This window comes from Mixophyes fleayi, chromosome 8 (assembly GCF_038048845.1).
Source record: "Mixophyes fleayi isolate aMixFle1 chromosome 8, aMixFle1.hap1, whole genome shotgun sequence".
NCBI lineage: Eukaryota > Metazoa > Chordata > Amphibia > Anura > Limnodynastidae > Mixophyes > Mixophyes fleayi.
Window position 1 is genome coordinate 135707746 of NC_134409.1, and position 18426 is coordinate 135726171.

General features: G+C 51.3%; 1 protein-coding gene across 1 annotated transcript in view; it reads right to left on the reverse strand.

Moving 5' to 3' along the window:
* IFT122 (intraflagellar transport 122) overlaps positions 1 to 18426 on the reverse strand; it is a 55356-nt gene that overhangs the window by 13425 nt on the left and 23505 nt on the right. The window contains exons 19-25 of the mRNA XM_075183713.1: positions 17123 to 17294; positions 16754 to 16856; positions 16467 to 16607; positions 15790 to 15887; positions 13391 to 13491; positions 12859 to 13024; positions 10166 to 10277 (exon numbers count right to left, since the gene is read on the reverse strand). Of these exons, the coding sequence (XP_075039814.1) occupies positions 10166 to 10277; positions 12859 to 13024; positions 13391 to 13491; positions 15790 to 15887; positions 16467 to 16607; positions 16754 to 16856; positions 17123 to 17294 (893 nt within the window). The remainder of the gene's footprint in view (positions 1 to 10165; positions 10278 to 12858; positions 13025 to 13390; positions 13492 to 15789; positions 15888 to 16466; positions 16608 to 16753; positions 16857 to 17122; positions 17295 to 18426) is intronic.

Genomic DNA, 18426 nt, shown 5'->3' on the forward strand with positions numbered 1-18426 from the left:
CCTCAGTGTGTGCGGTGACGTGTGTTACACAGTTCTCTCCTCAGTGTGTGCGGTGACGCGTGTTACACCGTCCTCTCAGTGTGTGCGGTGACGTGTGTTACACCGTCCTCTCCTCAGTGTGTGCGGTGACGCGTGTTACACCGTCCTCTCCTCAGTGTGTGCGGTGACGTGTGTTACACCGTCCTCTCCTCAGTGTGTGCGGTGACGTGTGTTACACCGTCCTCTCCTCAGTGTGTGCGGTGACGTGTGTTACACCGTCCTCTCCTCAGTGTGTGCGGTGACGTGTGTTACACCGTCCTCTCCTCAGTGTGTGCGGTGACGCGTGTTACACAGTCCTCTCCTCAGTGTGTGCGGTGACGCGTGTTACACAGTCCTCTCCTCAGTGTGTGCGGTGACCTGTGTTACACCGTCCTCTCCTCAGTGTGTGCGGTGACGCGTGTTACACAGTCCTCTCCTCAGTGTGTGCGGTGACATGTGTTACACCGTCCTCTCCTCAGTGTGTGCGGTGACGCGTGTTACACCGTCCTCTCAGTGTGTGCGGTGACGTGTGTTACACCGTCCTCTCCTCAGTGTGTGCGGTGACGCGTGTTACACCGTCCTCTCCTCGGTGTGCGCGGTGACGCGTGTTACACCGTCCTCTCCTCAGTGTGTGCGGTGACGCGTGTTACACCGTCCTCTCCTCGGTGTGCGCGGTGACGCGTGTTACACCGTCCTCTCCTCAGTGTGTGCGGTGACGTGTGTTACACAGTCCTCTCCTCAGTGTGTGCGATGACGCGTGTTACACCGTCCTCTCCTCAGTGTGTGCGGTGACGTGTGTTACACCGTCCTCTCCTCACTGTGTGCGGTGACGCGTGTTACACCGTCCTCTCCTCAGTGTGCGCGGTGACGTGTGTTACACAGTCCTCTCCTCAGTGTGTGCGGTGACGCGTGTTACACCGTCCTCTCCTCAGTGTGCGCGGTGACGTGTGTTACACAGTCCTCTCCTCAGTGTGTGCGGTGACGCGTGTTACACCGTCCTCTCCTCAGTGTGTGCGGTGACGCGTGTTACACCGTCCTCTCCTCAGTGTGTGCGGTGACGTGTTACACAGTCCTCTCCTCAGTGTGTGCGATGACGCGTGTTACACCGTCCTCTCCTCAGTGTGTGCGGTGACGCGTGTTACACCGTCCTCTCCTCACTGTGTGCGGTGACGCGTGTTACACCGTCCTCTCCTCAGTGTGCGCGGTGACGTGTGTTACACAGTCCTCTCCTCTGTGTGTCCGATGACGCGTGTTACACCGTCCTCTCCTCAGTGTGTGCGGTGACGCGTGTTACACCGTCCTCTCCTCTGTGTGTCCGATGACGCGTGTTACACCGTCCTCTCCTCAGTGTGTGCGGTGACGCGTGTTACACCGTCCTCTCCTCAGTGTGTGCGGTGACGCGTGTTACACCGTCCTCTCCTCAGTGTGTGCGGTGACGCGTGTTACACCGTCCTCTCCTCAGTGTGTGCGGTGACGCGTGTTACACCGTCCTCTCCTCAGTGTGTGCGGTGACCTGTGTTACACCGTCCTCTCCTCACTGTGTGCGGTGACGCGTGTTACACCGTCCTCTCCTCAGTGTGCGCGGTGACGTGTGTTACACCGTCCTCTCCTCAGTGTGTGCGGTGACGTGTGTTACACCGTCCTCTCCTCAGTGTGTGCGGTGACGTGTGTTACACCGTCCTCTCCTCAGTGTGTGCGGTGACGTGTTACACAGTCCTCTCCTCAGTGTGTGCGGTGACGTGTGTTACACCGTCCTCTCCTCAGTGTGCGCGGTGACGTGTGTTACACCGTCCTCTCCTCAGTGTGTGCGGTGACGCGTGTTACACCGTCCTCTCCTCAGTGTGTGCGGTGACGCGTGTTACACCGTCCTCTCCTCAGTGTGTGCGGTGACGCGTGTTACACCGTCCTCTCCTCAGTGTGTGCGGTGACGCGTGTTACACCGTCCTCTCCTCAGTGTGTGCGGTGACGCGTGTTACACCGTCCTCTCCTCAGTGTGTGCGGTGACGCGTGTTACACCGTCCTCTCCTCAGTGTGTGCGGTGACGCGTGTTACACCGTCCTCTCCTCACTGTGTGCGGTGACGCGTGTTACACCGTCCTCTCCTCAGTGTGTGCGGTGACGCGTGTTACACCGTCCTCTCCTCAGTGTGTGCGGTGACGTGTGTTACACCGTCCTCTCCTCACTGTGTGCGGTGACGCGTGTTACACCGTCCTCTCCTCAGTGTGCGCGGTGACGTGTGTTACACCGTCCTCTCCTCAGTGTGTGCGGTGACGTGTGTTACACCGTCCTCTCCTCAGTGTGCGCGGTGACGTGTGTTACACCGTCCTCTCCTCAGTGTGCGCGGTGACGCGTGTTACACCGTCCTCTCCTCAGTGTGTGCGGTGACCTGTGTTACACCGTCCTCTCCTCAGTGTGTGCGGTGACGTGTGTTACACCGTCCTCTCCTCAGTGTGTGCGGTGACGCGTGTTACACCGTCCTCTCCTCAGTGTGTGCGGTGACGCGTGTTACACCGTCCTCTCCTCAGTGTGTGCGGTGACGTGTGTTACACCGTCCTCTCCTCAGTGTGTGCGGTGACGTGTGTTACACCGTCCTCTCCTCAGTGTGTGCGGTGACGTGTTACACAGTCCTCTCCTCAGTGTGCGCGGTGACGCGTGTTACACCGTTCTCTCCTCGGTGTGTGCGGTGACGTGTGTTACACCGTCCTCTCCTCAGTGTGTGCGGTGACGTGTGTTACACCGTCCTCTCCTCAGTGTGTGCGGTGACGTGTTACACAGTCCTCTCCTCAGTGTGCGCGGTGACGCGTGTTACACCGTTCTCTCCTCGGTGTGTGCGGTGACGTGTGTTACACAGTCCTCTCCTCAGTGTGTGCGGTGACGCGTGTTACACCGTCCTCTCCTCAGTGTGTGCGGTGACGTGTGTTACACCGTCCTCTCCTCAGTGTGTGCGGTGACGTGTCTTACACCGTCCTCTCCTCAGTGTGTGCGGTGACGTGTGTTACACCGTCCTCTCCTCAGTGTGTGCGGTGACGCGTGTTACACCGTCCTCTCCTCAGTGTGTGCGGTGACGTGTGTTACACCGTCCTCTCCTCAGTGTGTGCGGTGACGCGTGTTACACCGTCCTCTCCTCAGTGTGTGCGGTGACGCGTGTTACACCGTCCTCTCCTCAGTGTGTGCGGTGACGCGTGTTACACCGTCCTCTCCTCAGTGTGTGCGGTGACGTGTGTTACACCGTCCTCTCCTCAGTGTGTGCGGTGACGTGTGTTACACCGTCCTCTCCTCAGTGTGTGCGGTGACGCGTGTTACACCGTCCTCTCCTCAGTGTGTGCGGTGACGTGTTACACAGTCCTCTCCTCAGTGTGCGCGGTGACGCGTGTTACACCGTTCTCTCCTCGGTGTGTGCGGTGACGTGTGTTACACCGTCCTCTCCTCAGTGTGTGCGGTGACGTGTGTTACACCGTCCTCTCCTCAGTGTGTGCGGTGACGTGTTACACAGTCCTCTCCTCAGTGTGCGCGGTGACGCGTGTTACACCGTTCTCTCCTCGGTGTGTGCGGTGACGTGTGTTACACAGTCCTCTCCTCGGTGTGTGCGGTGACGCGTGTTACACCGTCCTCTCCTCAGTGTGTGCGGTGACGTGTGTTACACCGTCCTCTCCTCAGTGTGTGCGGTGACGTGTCTTACACCGTCCTCTCCTCAGTGTGTGCGGTGACGTGTGTTACACCGTCCTCTCCTCAGTGTGTGCGGTGACGCGTGTTACACCGTCCTCTCCTCAGTGTGTGCGGTGACGCGTGTTACACCGTCCTCTCCTCAGTGTGTGCGGTGACGCGTGTTACACCGTCCTCTCCTCAGTGTGTGCGGTGACGCGTGTTACACCGTCCTCTCCTCAGTGTGTGCGGTGACGCGTGTTACACCGTCCTCTCCTCAGTGTGTGCGGTGACGTGTGTTACACCGTCCTCTCCTCAGTGTGTGCGGTGACGTGTGTTACACCGTCCTCTCCTCAGTGTGTGCGGTGACGCGTGTTACACCGTCCTCTCCTCAGTGTGTGCGGTGACGTGTTACACCGTCCTCTCCTCAGTGTGCGCGGTGACGCGTGTTACACCGTCCTCTCCTCAGTGTGTGCGGTGACGCGTGTTACACCGTCCTCTCCTCAGTGTGTGCGGTGACGCGTGTTACACCGTCCTCTCCTCAGTGTGTGCGGTGACGTGTGTTACACCGTCCTCTCCTCAGTGTGTGCGGTGACGCGTGTTACACCGTCCTCTCCTCAGTGTGTGCGGTGACGCGTGTTACACAGTCCTCTCCTCAGTGTGTGCGGTGACGTGTGTTACACCGTCCTCTCCTCAGTGTGTGCGGTGACGCGTGTTACACCGTCCTCTCCTCAGTGTGCGCGGTGACGTGTGTTACACCGTCCTCTCCTCAGTGTGTGCGGTGACGCGTGTTACACCGTCCTCTCCTCAGTGTGTGCGGTGACGCGTGTTACACCGTCCTCTCCTCAGTGTGTGCGGTGACGCGTGTTACACCGTCCTCTCCTCGGTGTGCGCGGTGACGCGTGTTACACACTTCTCTCCTCAGTGTGTGCGGTGACGCGTGTTACACCGTCCTCTCCTCAGTGTGTGCGGTGACGCGTGTTACACCGTCCTCTCCTCAGTGTGCGCGGTGACGTGTGTTACACCGTCCTCTCCTCAGTGTGTGTGTGACGCGTGTTACACCGTCCTCTCAGTGTGTGCGGTGACGTGTGTTACACCGTCCTCTCCTCAGTGTGTGCGGTGACGTGTGTTACACCGTCCTCTCCTCAGTGTGTGCGGTGACGTGTGTTACACAGTCCTCTCCTCAGTGTGTGCGGTGACGTGTGTTACACCGTCCTCTCCTCAGTGTGTGCGGTGACGCGTGTTACACAGTTCTCTCCTCAGTGTGTGCGGTGACGTGTGTTACACAGTTCTCTCCTCAGTGTGTGCGGTGACGCGTGTTACACCGTCCTCTCAGTGTGTGCGGTGACGTGTGTTACACAGTCCTCTCCTCAGTGTGTGCGGTGACGTGTGTTACACCGTCCTCTCAGTGTGTGCGGTGACGTGTGTTACACCGTCCTCTCCTCAGTGTGTGCGGTGACGCGTGTTACACAGTCCTCTCCTCAGTGTGTGCGGTGACGTGTGTTACACCGTCCTCTCCTCAGTGTGTGCGGTGACGCGTGTTACACCGTCCTCTCCTCAGTGTGTGCGGTGACGCGTGTTACACCGTCCTCTCCTCAGTGTGCGCGGTGACGTGTGTTACACAGTCCTCTCCTCAGTGTGTGCGGTGACGCGTGTTACACCGTCCTCTCCTCAGTGTGTGCGGTGACGTGTGTTACACCGTCCTCTCCTCAGTGTGTGCGGTGACGCGTGTTACACCGTCCTCTCCTCAGTGTGTGCGGTGACGTGTGTTACACCGTCCCTCTCCTCAGTGTGTGCGGTGACGTGTGTTACACCGTCCTCTCCTCAGTGTGCGCGGTGACGTGTGTTACACCGTCCTCTCCTCAGTGTGTGCGGTGACGCGTGTTACACCGTCCTCTCCTCAGTGTGTGCGGTGACGTGTGTTACACCGTCCTCTCCTCAGTGTGTGCGGTGACGCGTGTTACACCGTCCTCTCCTCAGTGTGCGCGGTGACGTGTGTTACACAGTCCTCTCCTCAGTGTGTGCGGTGACGCGTGTTACACCGTCCTCTCCTCAGTGTGTGCGGTGACGCGTGTTACACAGTCCTCTCCTCAGTGTGTGCGGTGACGCGTGTTACACCGTCCTCTCCTCAGTGTGCGCGGTGACGCGTGTTACACCGTCCTCTCCTCAGTGTGTGCGGTGACGCGTGTTACACCGTCCTCTCCTCAGTGTGTGCGGTGACCTGTGTTACACCGTCCTCTCCTCAGTGTGTGCGGTGACGTGTGTTACACCGTCCTCTCCTCAGTGTGTGCGGTGACGTGTGTTACACAGTCCTCTCCTCAGTGTGTGCGGTGACGTGTGTTACACAGTCCTCTCCTCAGTGTGTGCGGTGACGCGTGTTACACAGTCCTCTCCTCAGTGTGTGCGGTGACGCGTGTTACACCGTCCTCTCCTCAGTGTGTGCGGTGACGCGTGTTACACAGTCCTCTCCTCAGTGTGTGCGGTGACGCGTGTTACACCGTCCTCTCCTCAGTGTGTGCGGTGACGCGTGTTACACAGTCCTCTCCTCAGTGTGTGCGGTGACGCGTGTTACACCGTCCTCTCCTCAGTGTGTGCGGTGACGTGTGTTACACCGTCCTCTCCTCAGTGTGTGCGGTGACGTGTGTTACACCGTCCTCTCCTCAGTGTGCGCGGTGACGTGTGTTACACCGTCCTCTCCTCAGTGTGTGCGGTGACGCGTGTTACACAGTTCTCTCCTCAGTGTGTGCGGTGACGCGTGTTACACCGTCCTCTCCTCAGTGTGTGCGGTGACGTGTGTTACACCGTCCTCTCCTCAGTGTGTGCGGTGACGTGTGTTACACCGTCCTCTCCTCAGTGTGTGCGGTGACGCGTGTTACACCGTCCTCTCCTCAGTGTGTGCGGTGACCTGTGTTACACCGTCCTCTCCTCAGTGTGTGCGGTGACGTGTGTTACACCGTCCTCTCCTCAGTGTGTGCGGTGACGTGTGTTACACCGTCCTCTCCTCAGTGTGTGCGGTGACGTGTGTTACACCGTCCTCTCCTCAGTGTGTGCGGTGACGTGTGTTACACCGTCCTCTCCTCAGTGTGTGCGGTGACCTGTGTTACACCGTCCTCTCCTCAGTGTGTGCGGTGACGTGTGTTACACCGTCCTCTCCTCAGTGTGTGCGGTGACGTGTGTTACACCGTCCTCTCCTCAGTGTGTGCGGTGACGTGTGTTACACCGTCCTCTCCTCAGTGTGTGCGGTGACGCGTGTTACACCGTCCTCTCCTCAGTGTGTGCGGTGACGTGTGTTACACCGTCCTCTCCTCAGTGTGTGCGGTGACGCGTGTTACACCGTCCTCTCCTCAGTGTGTGCGGTGACCTGTGTTACACCGTCCTCTCCTCAGTGTGTGCGGTGACGTGTGTTACACCGTCCTCTCCTCAGTGTGTGCGGTGACGTGTGTTACACAGTTCTCTCCTCAGTGTGTGCGGTGACGTGTGTTACACCGTCCTCTCCTCAGTGTGTGCGGTGACGCGTGTTACACCGTCCTCTCCTCAGTGTGTGCGGTGACGCGTGTTACACCGTCCTCTCCTCAGTGTGCGCGGTGACGCGTGTTACACCGTCCTCTCCTCAGTGTGCGCGGTGACGCGTGTTACACCGTCCTCTCCTCAGTGTGTGCGGTGACGCGTGTTACACCGTCCTCTCCTCAGTGTGTGCGGTGACGTGTGTTACACCGTCCTCTCCTCAGTGTGTGCGGTGACGTGTGTTACACACTTCTCTCCTCAGTGTGTGCGGTGACGTGTGTTACACACTTCTCTCCTCAGTGTGTGCGGTGACGCGTGTTACACCGTCCTCTCCTCAGTGTGTGCGGTGACGTGTGTTACACACTTCTCTCCTCAGTGTGTGCGGTGACGCGTGTTACACACTTCTCTCCTCAGTGTGTGCGGTGACCTGTGTTACACACTTCTCTCCTCAGTGTGTGCGGTGACGTGTGTTACACACTTCTCTCCTCAGTGTGTGCGGTGACCTGTGTTACACACTTCTCTCCTCAGTGTGTGCGGTGACCTGTGTTACACACTTCTCTCCTCAGTGTGTGCGGTGACGTGTGTTACACCGTCCTCTCCTCAGTGTGTGCGGTGACCTGTGTTACACACTTCTCTCCTCAGTGTGTGCGGTGACCTGTGTTACACACTTCTCTCCTCAGTGTGTGCGGTGACGCGTGTTACACCGTCCTCTCCTCAGTGTGTGCGGTGACGTGTGTTACACCGTCCTCTCCTCAGTGTGTGCGGTGACGTGTGTTACACCGTCCTCTCCTCAGTGTGTGCGGTGACGCGTGTTACACCGTCCTCTCCTCAGTGTGTGCGGTGACGTGTCTTACACCGTCCTCTCCTCAGTGTGTGCGGTGACGCGTGTTACACCGTCCTCTCCTCAGTGTGTGCGGTGACGCGTGTTACACCGTCCTCTCCTCAGTGTGTGCGGTGACGTGTCTTACACCGTCCTCTCCTCAGTGTGTGCGGTGACGTGTGTTACACCGTCCTCTCCTCAGTGTGTGCGGTGACGCGTGTTACACCGTCCTCTCCTCAGTGTGTGCGGTGACGTGTGTTACACCGTCCTCTCCTCAGTGTGTGCGGTGACGTGTGTTACACCGTCCTCTCCTCAGTGTGTGCGGTGACGTGTGTTACACCGTCCTCTCCTCAGTGTGTGCGGTGACGTGTGTTACACCGTCCTCTCCTCAGTGTGTGCGGTGACGCGTTACACAGTCCTCTCCTCAGTGTGTGCGGTGACGCGTGTTACACAGTTCTCTCCTCAGTGTGTGCGGTGACGTGTGTTACACCGTCCTCTCCTCAGTGTGTGCGGTGACGCGTGTTACAACCGTCCTCTCCTCAGTGTGTGTGGTGACGTGTCTTACACCGTCCTCTCCTCAGTGTGTGCGGTGACGTGTTAACACCGTCCTCTCCTCAGTGTGTGTGGTGACGTGTCTTACACCGTCCTCTCCTCAGTGTGTGCGGTGACGTGTGTTACACCGTCCTCTCCTCAGTGTGTGCGGTGACGTGTGTTACACCGTCCTCTCCTCAGTGTGTGCGGTGACGTGTGTTACACCGTCCTCTCAGTGTGTGCGGTGACGCGTGTTACACCGTCCTCTCCTCAGTGTGTGCGGTGACGTGTGTTACACCGTCCTCTCAGTTCAGTGTGTGCGGTGACGCGTGTTACACCGTCCTCTCCTCAGTGTGTGCGGTGACGCGTGTTACACCGTCCTCTCCTCAGTGTGTGCGGTGACGTGTGTTACACCGTCCTCTCAGTGTGTGCGGTGACGTGTGTTACACCGTCCTCTCCTCAGTGTGTGCGGTGACGCGTGTTACACCGTCCTCTCCTCAGTGTGTGCGGTGACGTGTGTTACACAGTCCTCTCCTCAGTGTGTGCGGTGACGTGTGTTACACCGTCCTCTCAGTGTGTGCGGTGACGCGTGTTACACCGTCCTCTCCTCAGTGTGTGCGGTGACGCGTGTTACACCGTCCTCTCCTCAGTGTGTGCGGTGACGTGTGTTACACCGTCCTCTCCTCAGTGTGCGCGGTGACGTGTCTTACACCGTCCTCTCCTCAGTGTGTGCGGTGACGTGTCTTACACCGTCCTCTCCTCAGTGTGCGCGGTGACGTGTCTTACACCGTCCTCTCCTCAGTGTGTGCGGTGACGTGTGTTACACCGTCCTCTCCTCAGTGTGTGCGGTGACGCGTGTTACACCGTCCTCTCCTCAGTGTGTGCGGTGACGCGTGTTACACCGTCCTCTCAGTGTGTGCGGTGACGCGTGTTACACAGTCCTCTCCTCAGTGTGCGCGGTGACGTGTGTTACACCGTCCTCTCCTCAGTGTGTGCGGTGACCTGTGTTACACAGTCCTCTCCTCAGTGTGCGCGGTGACGTGTGTTACACCGTCCTCTCCTCAGTGTGTGCGGTGACGTGTGTTACACTGTCCTCTCCTCGGTGTGTGCGGTGACGTGTGTTACACCGTCCTCTCAGTGTGTGCGGTGACGTGTGTTACACCGTCCTCTCCTCAGTGTGTGCGGTGACGTGTGTTACACCGTCCTCTCCTCGGTGTGTGCGGTGACGCGTGTTACACAGTCCTCTCCTCAGTGTGTGCGGTGACGTGTGTTACACCGTCCTCTCCTCAGTGTGTGCGGTGACGTGTGTTACACCGTCCTCTCCTCAGTGTGCGCGGTGACGTGTCTTACACCGTCCTCTCCTCAGTGTGTGCGGTGACGCGTGTTACACCGTCCTCTCAGTGTGTGCGGTGACGCGTGTTACACCGTCCTCTCCTCAGTGTGTGCCGTGACGTGTGTTACACCGTCCTCTCCTCAGTGTGTGCGGTGACGTGTGTTATTGTGCCTGTTCTCAGTCTCTGCTTGTTATACTGTCTCTCTTCTAGGTGTACCTGGTGATACATGTTTCCGCTATCTGTAATAGGGGGGGTCTGTGTGTTTGTACAGTGTGTGGAGAGTGTGTCACTATGTCCCGCTCGCTCCCTACACTCACCGTACGAGGATACAGAGAACACAAAGTGCTGCCTGCAGTTGATGCAGACGTTTCCCAGGTTGTTGAGGAAAGGGTTGTTGGTGGAACATCGGTAACACATGGGGACCAGCTCCTGCGGGAGAGACAGAGAGGGTTACACACTGGGTGACCTAGTACCACAGAATATGGGAGACAGATACAGAGTCTCCTGTACATTGTGCATACTCAGAGCGCCAGCCAGTAACACAGCCGAGACCTCTGCAGTATATCACAATGTGTATATCACAATGTGTATATCACAATGTGTATATCACAATGTACAAACTGAGAGCAGACGGCACACGTGTGTCCTAGGAGACTGCAATCTTATAAGGAGAGAGCACAAATATTTATATATTTATGTAAAGTCTATCCATGCACTGCCCCATATACTAACATGGAGGTAAGCGACACCAGCACACAAAACTTTCCATGGGTTTTGCTGATGTGGTGGCAGGACACAGCCTCACTCAATGCGCCAGAATAATTTATGTCCACGGCTTCCTATGGTCTCTCTCTTAGACACTTTACCCGTTCCTAATAAAACATTAGCATCCTGCCAAACACAACCCGACCCTCTCTCACAGTCACTGAGGTCTCTTCCCCTAGCCACGTGTGACAACATTTTGGCCAACACAAGCCATCCGAAATTTCTGTGCACGATCCTACGGCAGTGCCAGATGGGCGTCTCAAAATGCGCAATTTTCTGTGATGTTTGAAAACGAGGATACCCACAGTTGGCGAAACATTAAAGGGAGTCAAGAACGCCGTTCCCATGCAACAATACAATGTCCGCTGTCAAGACGACGTATGTGACAGGGAAACAGCGTCCTTGATTCTCTTTAACGTTACGCCAACTAATATTATATTAGAATGTCGCCGTTTCCTTTGCAGTTATAAAACATCCGACACTACCCTAGGAATGACAGGTTGTTAAATGCTTAGTTAACTCAGGAACCATAGCTGTGTGTAAAGACACGCTTTCAATATACTTTGCATTTCTATTTGACCCAAGTGTTTCTTTATGTTGATGACTTCCAAATGTTGCATGTTTCCAGTACAACATCTTTTTATCTGTGCTCTCTCAGGACATTATAACGTATTGCTTGTCACCAGGTGGCTTTGATACTAATATTTCATTATGGCCTTCTAAAACAATGTCCCGTGTTCCAGGTGTTATGGAACTACAAGTCCCAGGTTTCCCATGTCTGCTCAAGATCAAATGTAGCCAATCTATGGCTAGCCTGCTGTTGGAGAACTACAAATCCCAGCACAACCCTTGTCGTCGGGTCACAGAGCCGCCCAGGTTGCTCAAGCCTCTCCCACACGGCCTAACGCACCGTACTGCACGTTCTGTTGGTCTAATGAGATTCCAGGGCAAAAATCTCTGTATAAATCAGACTTGGCAGCTCCCAACGACACGGATGCCGTAACTGTACTACAAGACACGGGCTGCCCTGCCAATATCCTAGAGTTTCTTTATGACCTTAGAAATCTTGTGTGTGTAACGCTCAGGCAGCTGGGAGCACTTACCAGAAACAGATGTGCACTTCTAAGGGGGGATTAACCCACTCTCTGCTGCAGCGTAATTAGATAATGATTTATTTGAGGTGTGCTCCAGATCTCCAGCAGTTTATTTTGCTAACTGAGGCACAGATGACAGTGTTTATGTTAGCATTAAACAAGCCTTCCAACATCATAAAACCTGGGAGCGCACAGATCCGCTACATAGGAATCGCTCTCCCAATTTTAATTAAATGGTTATATAGTGGGAGTCATTTATAAGCTCTGATGAAAATATAAAGGTGCAGCATTTTAGATCTTACGCCCTGTGCAACAGTGCCAAACTTTTGCGCTGTAGCACTTGGGAACTCTTGTGCAATAGAAGGATGGCGCTGTGGGAGGAGCAAACTTCTGAGCAGATCTGGGAGTACAGAACTGGATGCAGAATGTCCACAATAACGTAATTTAGGGTGGAGACAGCATATAGTGATTTAAAGTGCAATATCATTAATTTCCTGAGCGGAGCCAGTATCTGTTCACTAGGACCCGATGAGACTAATACACTACGTTCTCAAAACGTCTGCCTCTGTGTGGTGTTAAGTGGCGCGTTTACTTTAATTGTGGGATTAGAAATGGAAGTTACAACCCATCCATGGCTAAGTGAAAAGAAGCTATGATGGCACTGGTTGGCATCTAAGAGTATACTGCCCCCTGGTGGTGACTGGACCACTCAGTCATTCTCATTATAGGTCATTCTGACAGTGGGATTGTAAACACAGATCTACAAAAGACGACAGGTTGTTGCTTTTGAGCTTATATGAACAACTGTGAAGTACATGCTGCTAATTATTTTCTAATAATAATAATAAATAACAAATCTTGGCTAGCGGAGGCCGCACTGGAAGGAGCAGCTTTCTGCTGTTAAAATATCATCAAATATCCAAAGTAAACCCATATCACTAGTAACCAACATGATCGCTAGGAATTAATGAGGCCACCGAGGCATGAGGCTCTTTGTACCTCACGCCTCAGTGATGTCACTGGTTCCTGGTCAAAGGATTGGCTGCACGCTCATATAATTAGATGCCACCAATGTGTGTAGCCAAGTGAAAGTGTTGTGTTCTGAAAACGTAATTGGGACGTACAGTATCCATGGAAACGGGGGCACTTACCTCGCTGTCATGGAAAGGTTTGGACCGGATGGTGATAATGCCCAGCTCAATGGACTCCTGGAACTTGCTGGGGATTTGAAGGCCCTGCAGCCGCTCGTAGACGTGCCGGGCTAGTTTGTAAGCTCCCAAGGCCCTGCTCTGCTTTGCCAGTGTATACAGAGTATTCCTGGTGTTGTGTGTTAAGCAGTGAGAACATACAAGTACGATCCCTTCAGAACCCGAACTACACAACGTTCTACTGTACCTTGTAGTTCTACAAGTCACCTCCTGACGGATGAACTACCCCAAACATTTATAACTGATCACATGGGGCATTTTATTGATCTTTACCATCGGTTGTGAATGCATATAACTTGTTTTTGTCATGATCCCTAAATGTACAGCATTTCTTAGTATGTCAGCACATTCTAAATAATAATAATAATAATAATAATAATAATAATAATAATAATAGTAATCTGATTGTTCTGCTACCCGACCATTAACCCCTCACGCTGGGGTTCCCATTGATCTGCCGTAAGTAGAAGGATACACTTTAGAAATGCCCAGGGGGCTCTCTTTGGTCAGACTGTGCAGCAGGAATCTGGCGATATTAAACAGCGTTTCTGGTAAGTGAGAGCTGAAGGGTTCGTCCTAAAATAAAATGACAATGATTACGCTTTAAAGTCCAAAAGTATATAAAGCAAAACATATTGGGGTATATTTTCTGAAAGTAAAGTAAAAATTCAGTTAAGCTGGGTACAACCTATGTAATCTTACTGCAGATGATTTCTGTAGCGATTTCACCAACGACTGAAAGTCCCGATGAGCAGCAGATTCCTGTGTACACACCTACACCATTTACCTTCAGATCTGTGATCTTCATCTCTCATAACCGTCTGCTGAAAAGATCATCACTCTGCACACTGTACAGATATCTGCCTACACTGCTGGTGGTGAGTGTGTACACACTGCCACATTTACCAGACATCGTTCCATCGTTGATCGTGATTTTTAGGAAGTTTAGAAAACCAAATCAACATATACAATATGTTTGGTACGATAAAACATGATAGTGGGAGTGTACACACTAATGTGATATCAGATCTAACTGTCGTTTATTTGTGACTTCCCTGATAATTGCATAGATGTGTACTCAGCTTAAGAAGGGACAATAAACAATTGTCAAATACGGTTACACCTTAGTCCTGCGTTTCCTTACTCCACTTTCACGAACAACCCCTAAGGTGACATCACCAACAATCCTACTTCTAGGAGGTCACTGAGACACTAAATGATGCAAAACACGACGGGACATTTATGACAGTTGTAGATGAAACACGTTAAATTAGATGCAAAATAAATCATTAGAAAAACTGAAACAGATTTAAATATTAGCTAGTGGGTCGGTGGGGTGATACGACGGCACAGTGTTTAGTACCATTGTTTTTCAGTGCAAGTGACATGAGTTTTATTCAGACCAGGATGTTACTGCATGGAGTTTATGTTCTCCCCGCGTTCACTTGGGTTTCTCCCATTGACCGAAATGATACTGGCAAGTAAAACATATTTACACTAAATTTGCCATAGTCTGTTTTAGTTGTAAACTTGTGACAGGGAAATTAGATAGTTAGATCAAACGCGTCTGTGCTGACGCGTTTCACTACAGTGCTGAAAACATTGGTTCTATAAATATAAAGGACGATAATAATGGCTTGTTCAAAATGCATGTAACGTAAAAAGTGAATAGGATGCTAAACAAAAGGTAGAACATATACTAAAGCATAATGTAACTGTATAGTATACTGTGAAGACCTGTTGGAAATTAAGGGGAGTATTCAATTGTCAGCGAGTTTGTTTTTGTTTGACCGTACCAAGTCATTTTAACGCTGTGTTTTATCATTTTCGAGCGGGTTAACTTTACAAGCGATTCAATTCCATTTTTAACGCTACGTTTTTTTTTCATGAAACGGTTCTCTCGCGCTCCAGTAGAAGGTCTATTGAAAGTATAGGGTGCGCGAGAGGCAGCCGCGTTAAAAGCTATTCAATTGTTTTTTAACGCGGCGCGTTAAACAGGCCAATATGCTGTTTTATCTCACACCTCCTGGGGGTGTGTTAAAAATAAAAAACCTCTGAAAAGTATTTGAAATCATGTAAAAATGTGGAAAAAAAGTTAAACTTATGTTTATCACTAATACCTAACTTGTGCTCTTGTGAAAAAAATAATGAAATAATAAAAAAATAATAATAATAATAAATAAATAAATTTAAATCACTAATTATATTTATATATGTTTTTGGTACAAATATGTATGTACTAATGTGTTTTGACTTGGTATAGATGATTGTATGGTAAAAAATAGTTGAATTAAAGAATATGCTAAAGAAAGTACTGTAATGTAGATATTATCAGTGTGTAATGCAATCCAATGTATGGAAATGTCTGCAAAACCTTTTTTTGTGTTATACATGACAGCGTTAAAACTCCCCTTCACTCCTCTAAAATCTCGCAAACACAATTTTTAACGCGCGGGGGCGGCGTTCTCTCTTTTTCAATTGAATTGCATGAGGTTTCCCGCTGCGCTAACTCAAAACGGTCGCTATTGCTGTCAAAACCCCGGGGGAGATTTTATGTTTTTTACGCGGCGGGGAAAAAAAAACAACTCGCTAACAATTGAATACCCCCCTTAGTGTATAAAGCAATTTACTACATTCGCTCACGGTTACACACATGAAATAATTTGTGCAGGATACGAATCGTCCATGTAGGTCTTGTATAAAAAAACTTGATAGAACTTTGCATTCGTGTCTTTACAAGTCTTTTATGGGTTTGTAAGTTTCCGTTGAGCTTGTTGTGAGTGTGCTCCGGTTGGAGATAACTATTGATCTGTCGGTAGCCAGTAGAGCATGCTGGGAGTGGGGGGGGGGGGGGGGGGTGCAGGTATCACTCACTGTGTATCTCTGGATGGAGTGGTAGGCATGGTACAGCTCAGCCAGATGTTGGAAATAGTGAAACTTCTGTAGCATGGCATCCTGTTTCTCCTCATTATCTGCAGGAAGGAATAAACAATGAATCATTTACACAACACGAAGCTTCCTGTAAACCTGGAAACATTGGTGTCAACCAGATTAGTCAAGAAGGGAAAATTTCCAGGACTATTGTTGCAGTGAATAATTTCTTAGAGCTCAATGTGGTTGTTGGACACTTTGGGTCTGATTCACTAAGGCAGGTAGATTCTGATGCGTGCCGTATTTTGGGGTAACACACAGCAAAATCACACCAGAGAACACAGAAACGTCCAATTCATCTTGGAGTGCAAAGGACCCTTACGACAGCCTATGATTTCAGGGGCAGAACGGGGAGGGGACCGGGCGTATGCACGTAGTCAATGTACAGTAAGGGTGTGCCAAGCTGGAGCACACAGCAGTGTCTGATTCAAGTTATGGGCATCTCAGGTATGTCTCTCTCAGTCGTATCCCTTGCTCCAGCTACAGGTTGGGTGTAAGCGCTGATTACTAGTGATGACGGCTGTGTATACAGCTAGAACATGTGTTTGCAATTTACAACTGTAAAAATGCATTTTATGTAGAGTAGACATTAATAATGACTCCTAATGACTCCTCCTCACCTTGTGCAATATCCAGGCACTGCATAGACAGCATCCAGTAATAATAAGCAGCGTCATTGAACCGGCTTTCCACCACTGCATTATGGGTAAGCTGCTCCAGCACACGGACCGCTTCATCCTGGTGGCCGGCTTTGTGGAAGGCTAGAACAGGAAGCACGGTTGTGAGAGCCGTGTACAACGGTGCAGGACACTAGTGAAGTATTGCACACTTATACTGAGAACAGCAGATATTGTCATCATGTAGAGGGTATAATGCAAGTGAGCTATTTAATATAATATTTACTGACCCTTCTGAGCTTCTTCAAACCGGTCATTCTCTGCCAGCCACTGCGCGTACGGAACGTAAACCTCGTCTTTATATTCCGGGTATTTCTCAACCAGAGCAAAGGCCTGAGCACAGAAATGAATGATTAGCAGCAGAAATATCTTCATTCTATCTAGAAGGTTAGTATTCCAGCGTCATTAGATAATCCTTGTCTGATACAATAAACACAGATTAAAATAACTTTAGAAACTGTACAGAGTAGCAGCTGTGAAATAGTTGGATTGATCACATGACTTGTTGTAGTCAGAAGTCATGTGATCAATCCAGCAACACCATATCGCTATTGTCCGTTAGATCAGAGTTTGCTTTTCATTCAGAAGTCATCACCCACCTCCTCCCAGTGTTGGGTGTCCACGTGTAGCAGGACCAGTGCTCTCAGATCCCCGATCTTCAGATACGTTTCGGCTGCAAAGCCGTGATGCTGCAGCTTTTTGAAATAGTAGGCGCACTTTAAGAGCGGCTCCCGCTCCGCTTTGTCGAGCTTCCGTGCGATGTCAATCAGCCTGCAATGGAAATAGGATCACAAACAGCTTTAAGGCTGGTAATAGACGGGCATAAGTGAACGTCGTGGATTTTCAGCCACTTAAACACAGAGCTCTCAATCTTCTCTCCTACGTATTATACTCAACTCGGGAAACGCTGTACAGAGCAGCCTGCGTACTCTCGTCTCAGCTCTTCCCTCTGATCGCTCAAACAGAAGCCTTAGATTCTGACAGTAATTATCGGGAATCTTGTGTTTCTGTGGCTGGCATTGTACATTAAATAACCCTACAATGTACAGTGCTTTATATGAAAGTAATACCCCTGCAGGCAGTAGAAACCATCGGAAGACAAACGCAGTTCTCCAATGAATCCACAAATGTAGACGATGGCGGCACAAATGACCAAAGCTCATTTTATAACTGGTAAGATGTGACATAGGGAGTGTTTGGGGGATTTAAACCCCTCTATCATCTTTATCATCTATATTTGCAATCGCTAATTAGCAGACGGTGATCACAATTCCCTTATAAGCGTTTCTTCAAGAATAAATGGACATAAGTCATAGTACTTAGCAGGCAACACACGGGTGGTTTCATAACAGATATAAACCAAGTTCTTTAAGACGAAAGAAACTGATGGCCAATGAAATGACTGAGATCTGACTGATAGGCAGCAATCCAGGGGTAGAACAGGCACTGGGACAGAACAGGTGGGATTGAACCAGGTATTGTATTTACTGTTAAATCCTTTCCTCCGAGGTTGTAGGAAGACACAGGTAGTGGGTTATGTTTCACCCCGAGGAGGGAGCGTACTGGAGAAAAAAATAAATAAAAGCACCAACTCCTCCTACTTCCACCACTACCTCCTGTTCTGTCTTCATTACACATATATCCCAGTGAGGACACAAGTAAATGATCAGAAGAGAGACCGTGTCCTCCTGTCACCCTACAGCCTCCAAGTAGTGTATTCTGCCCAAACGCAGAACTGTACACAAATCTCGAGATGCGGCTGGCTCCGCGCAGGTGGCACGTGTCTGGTTTATGCCACGTCATCATCGAGTATTCGCTCCTGCCCTGTAGCAGGTGCAAAATATATGCCTAATAACAGGTGTACAGGTGCATTTCTGCAGGAGCCAAATTTATGATAACACGC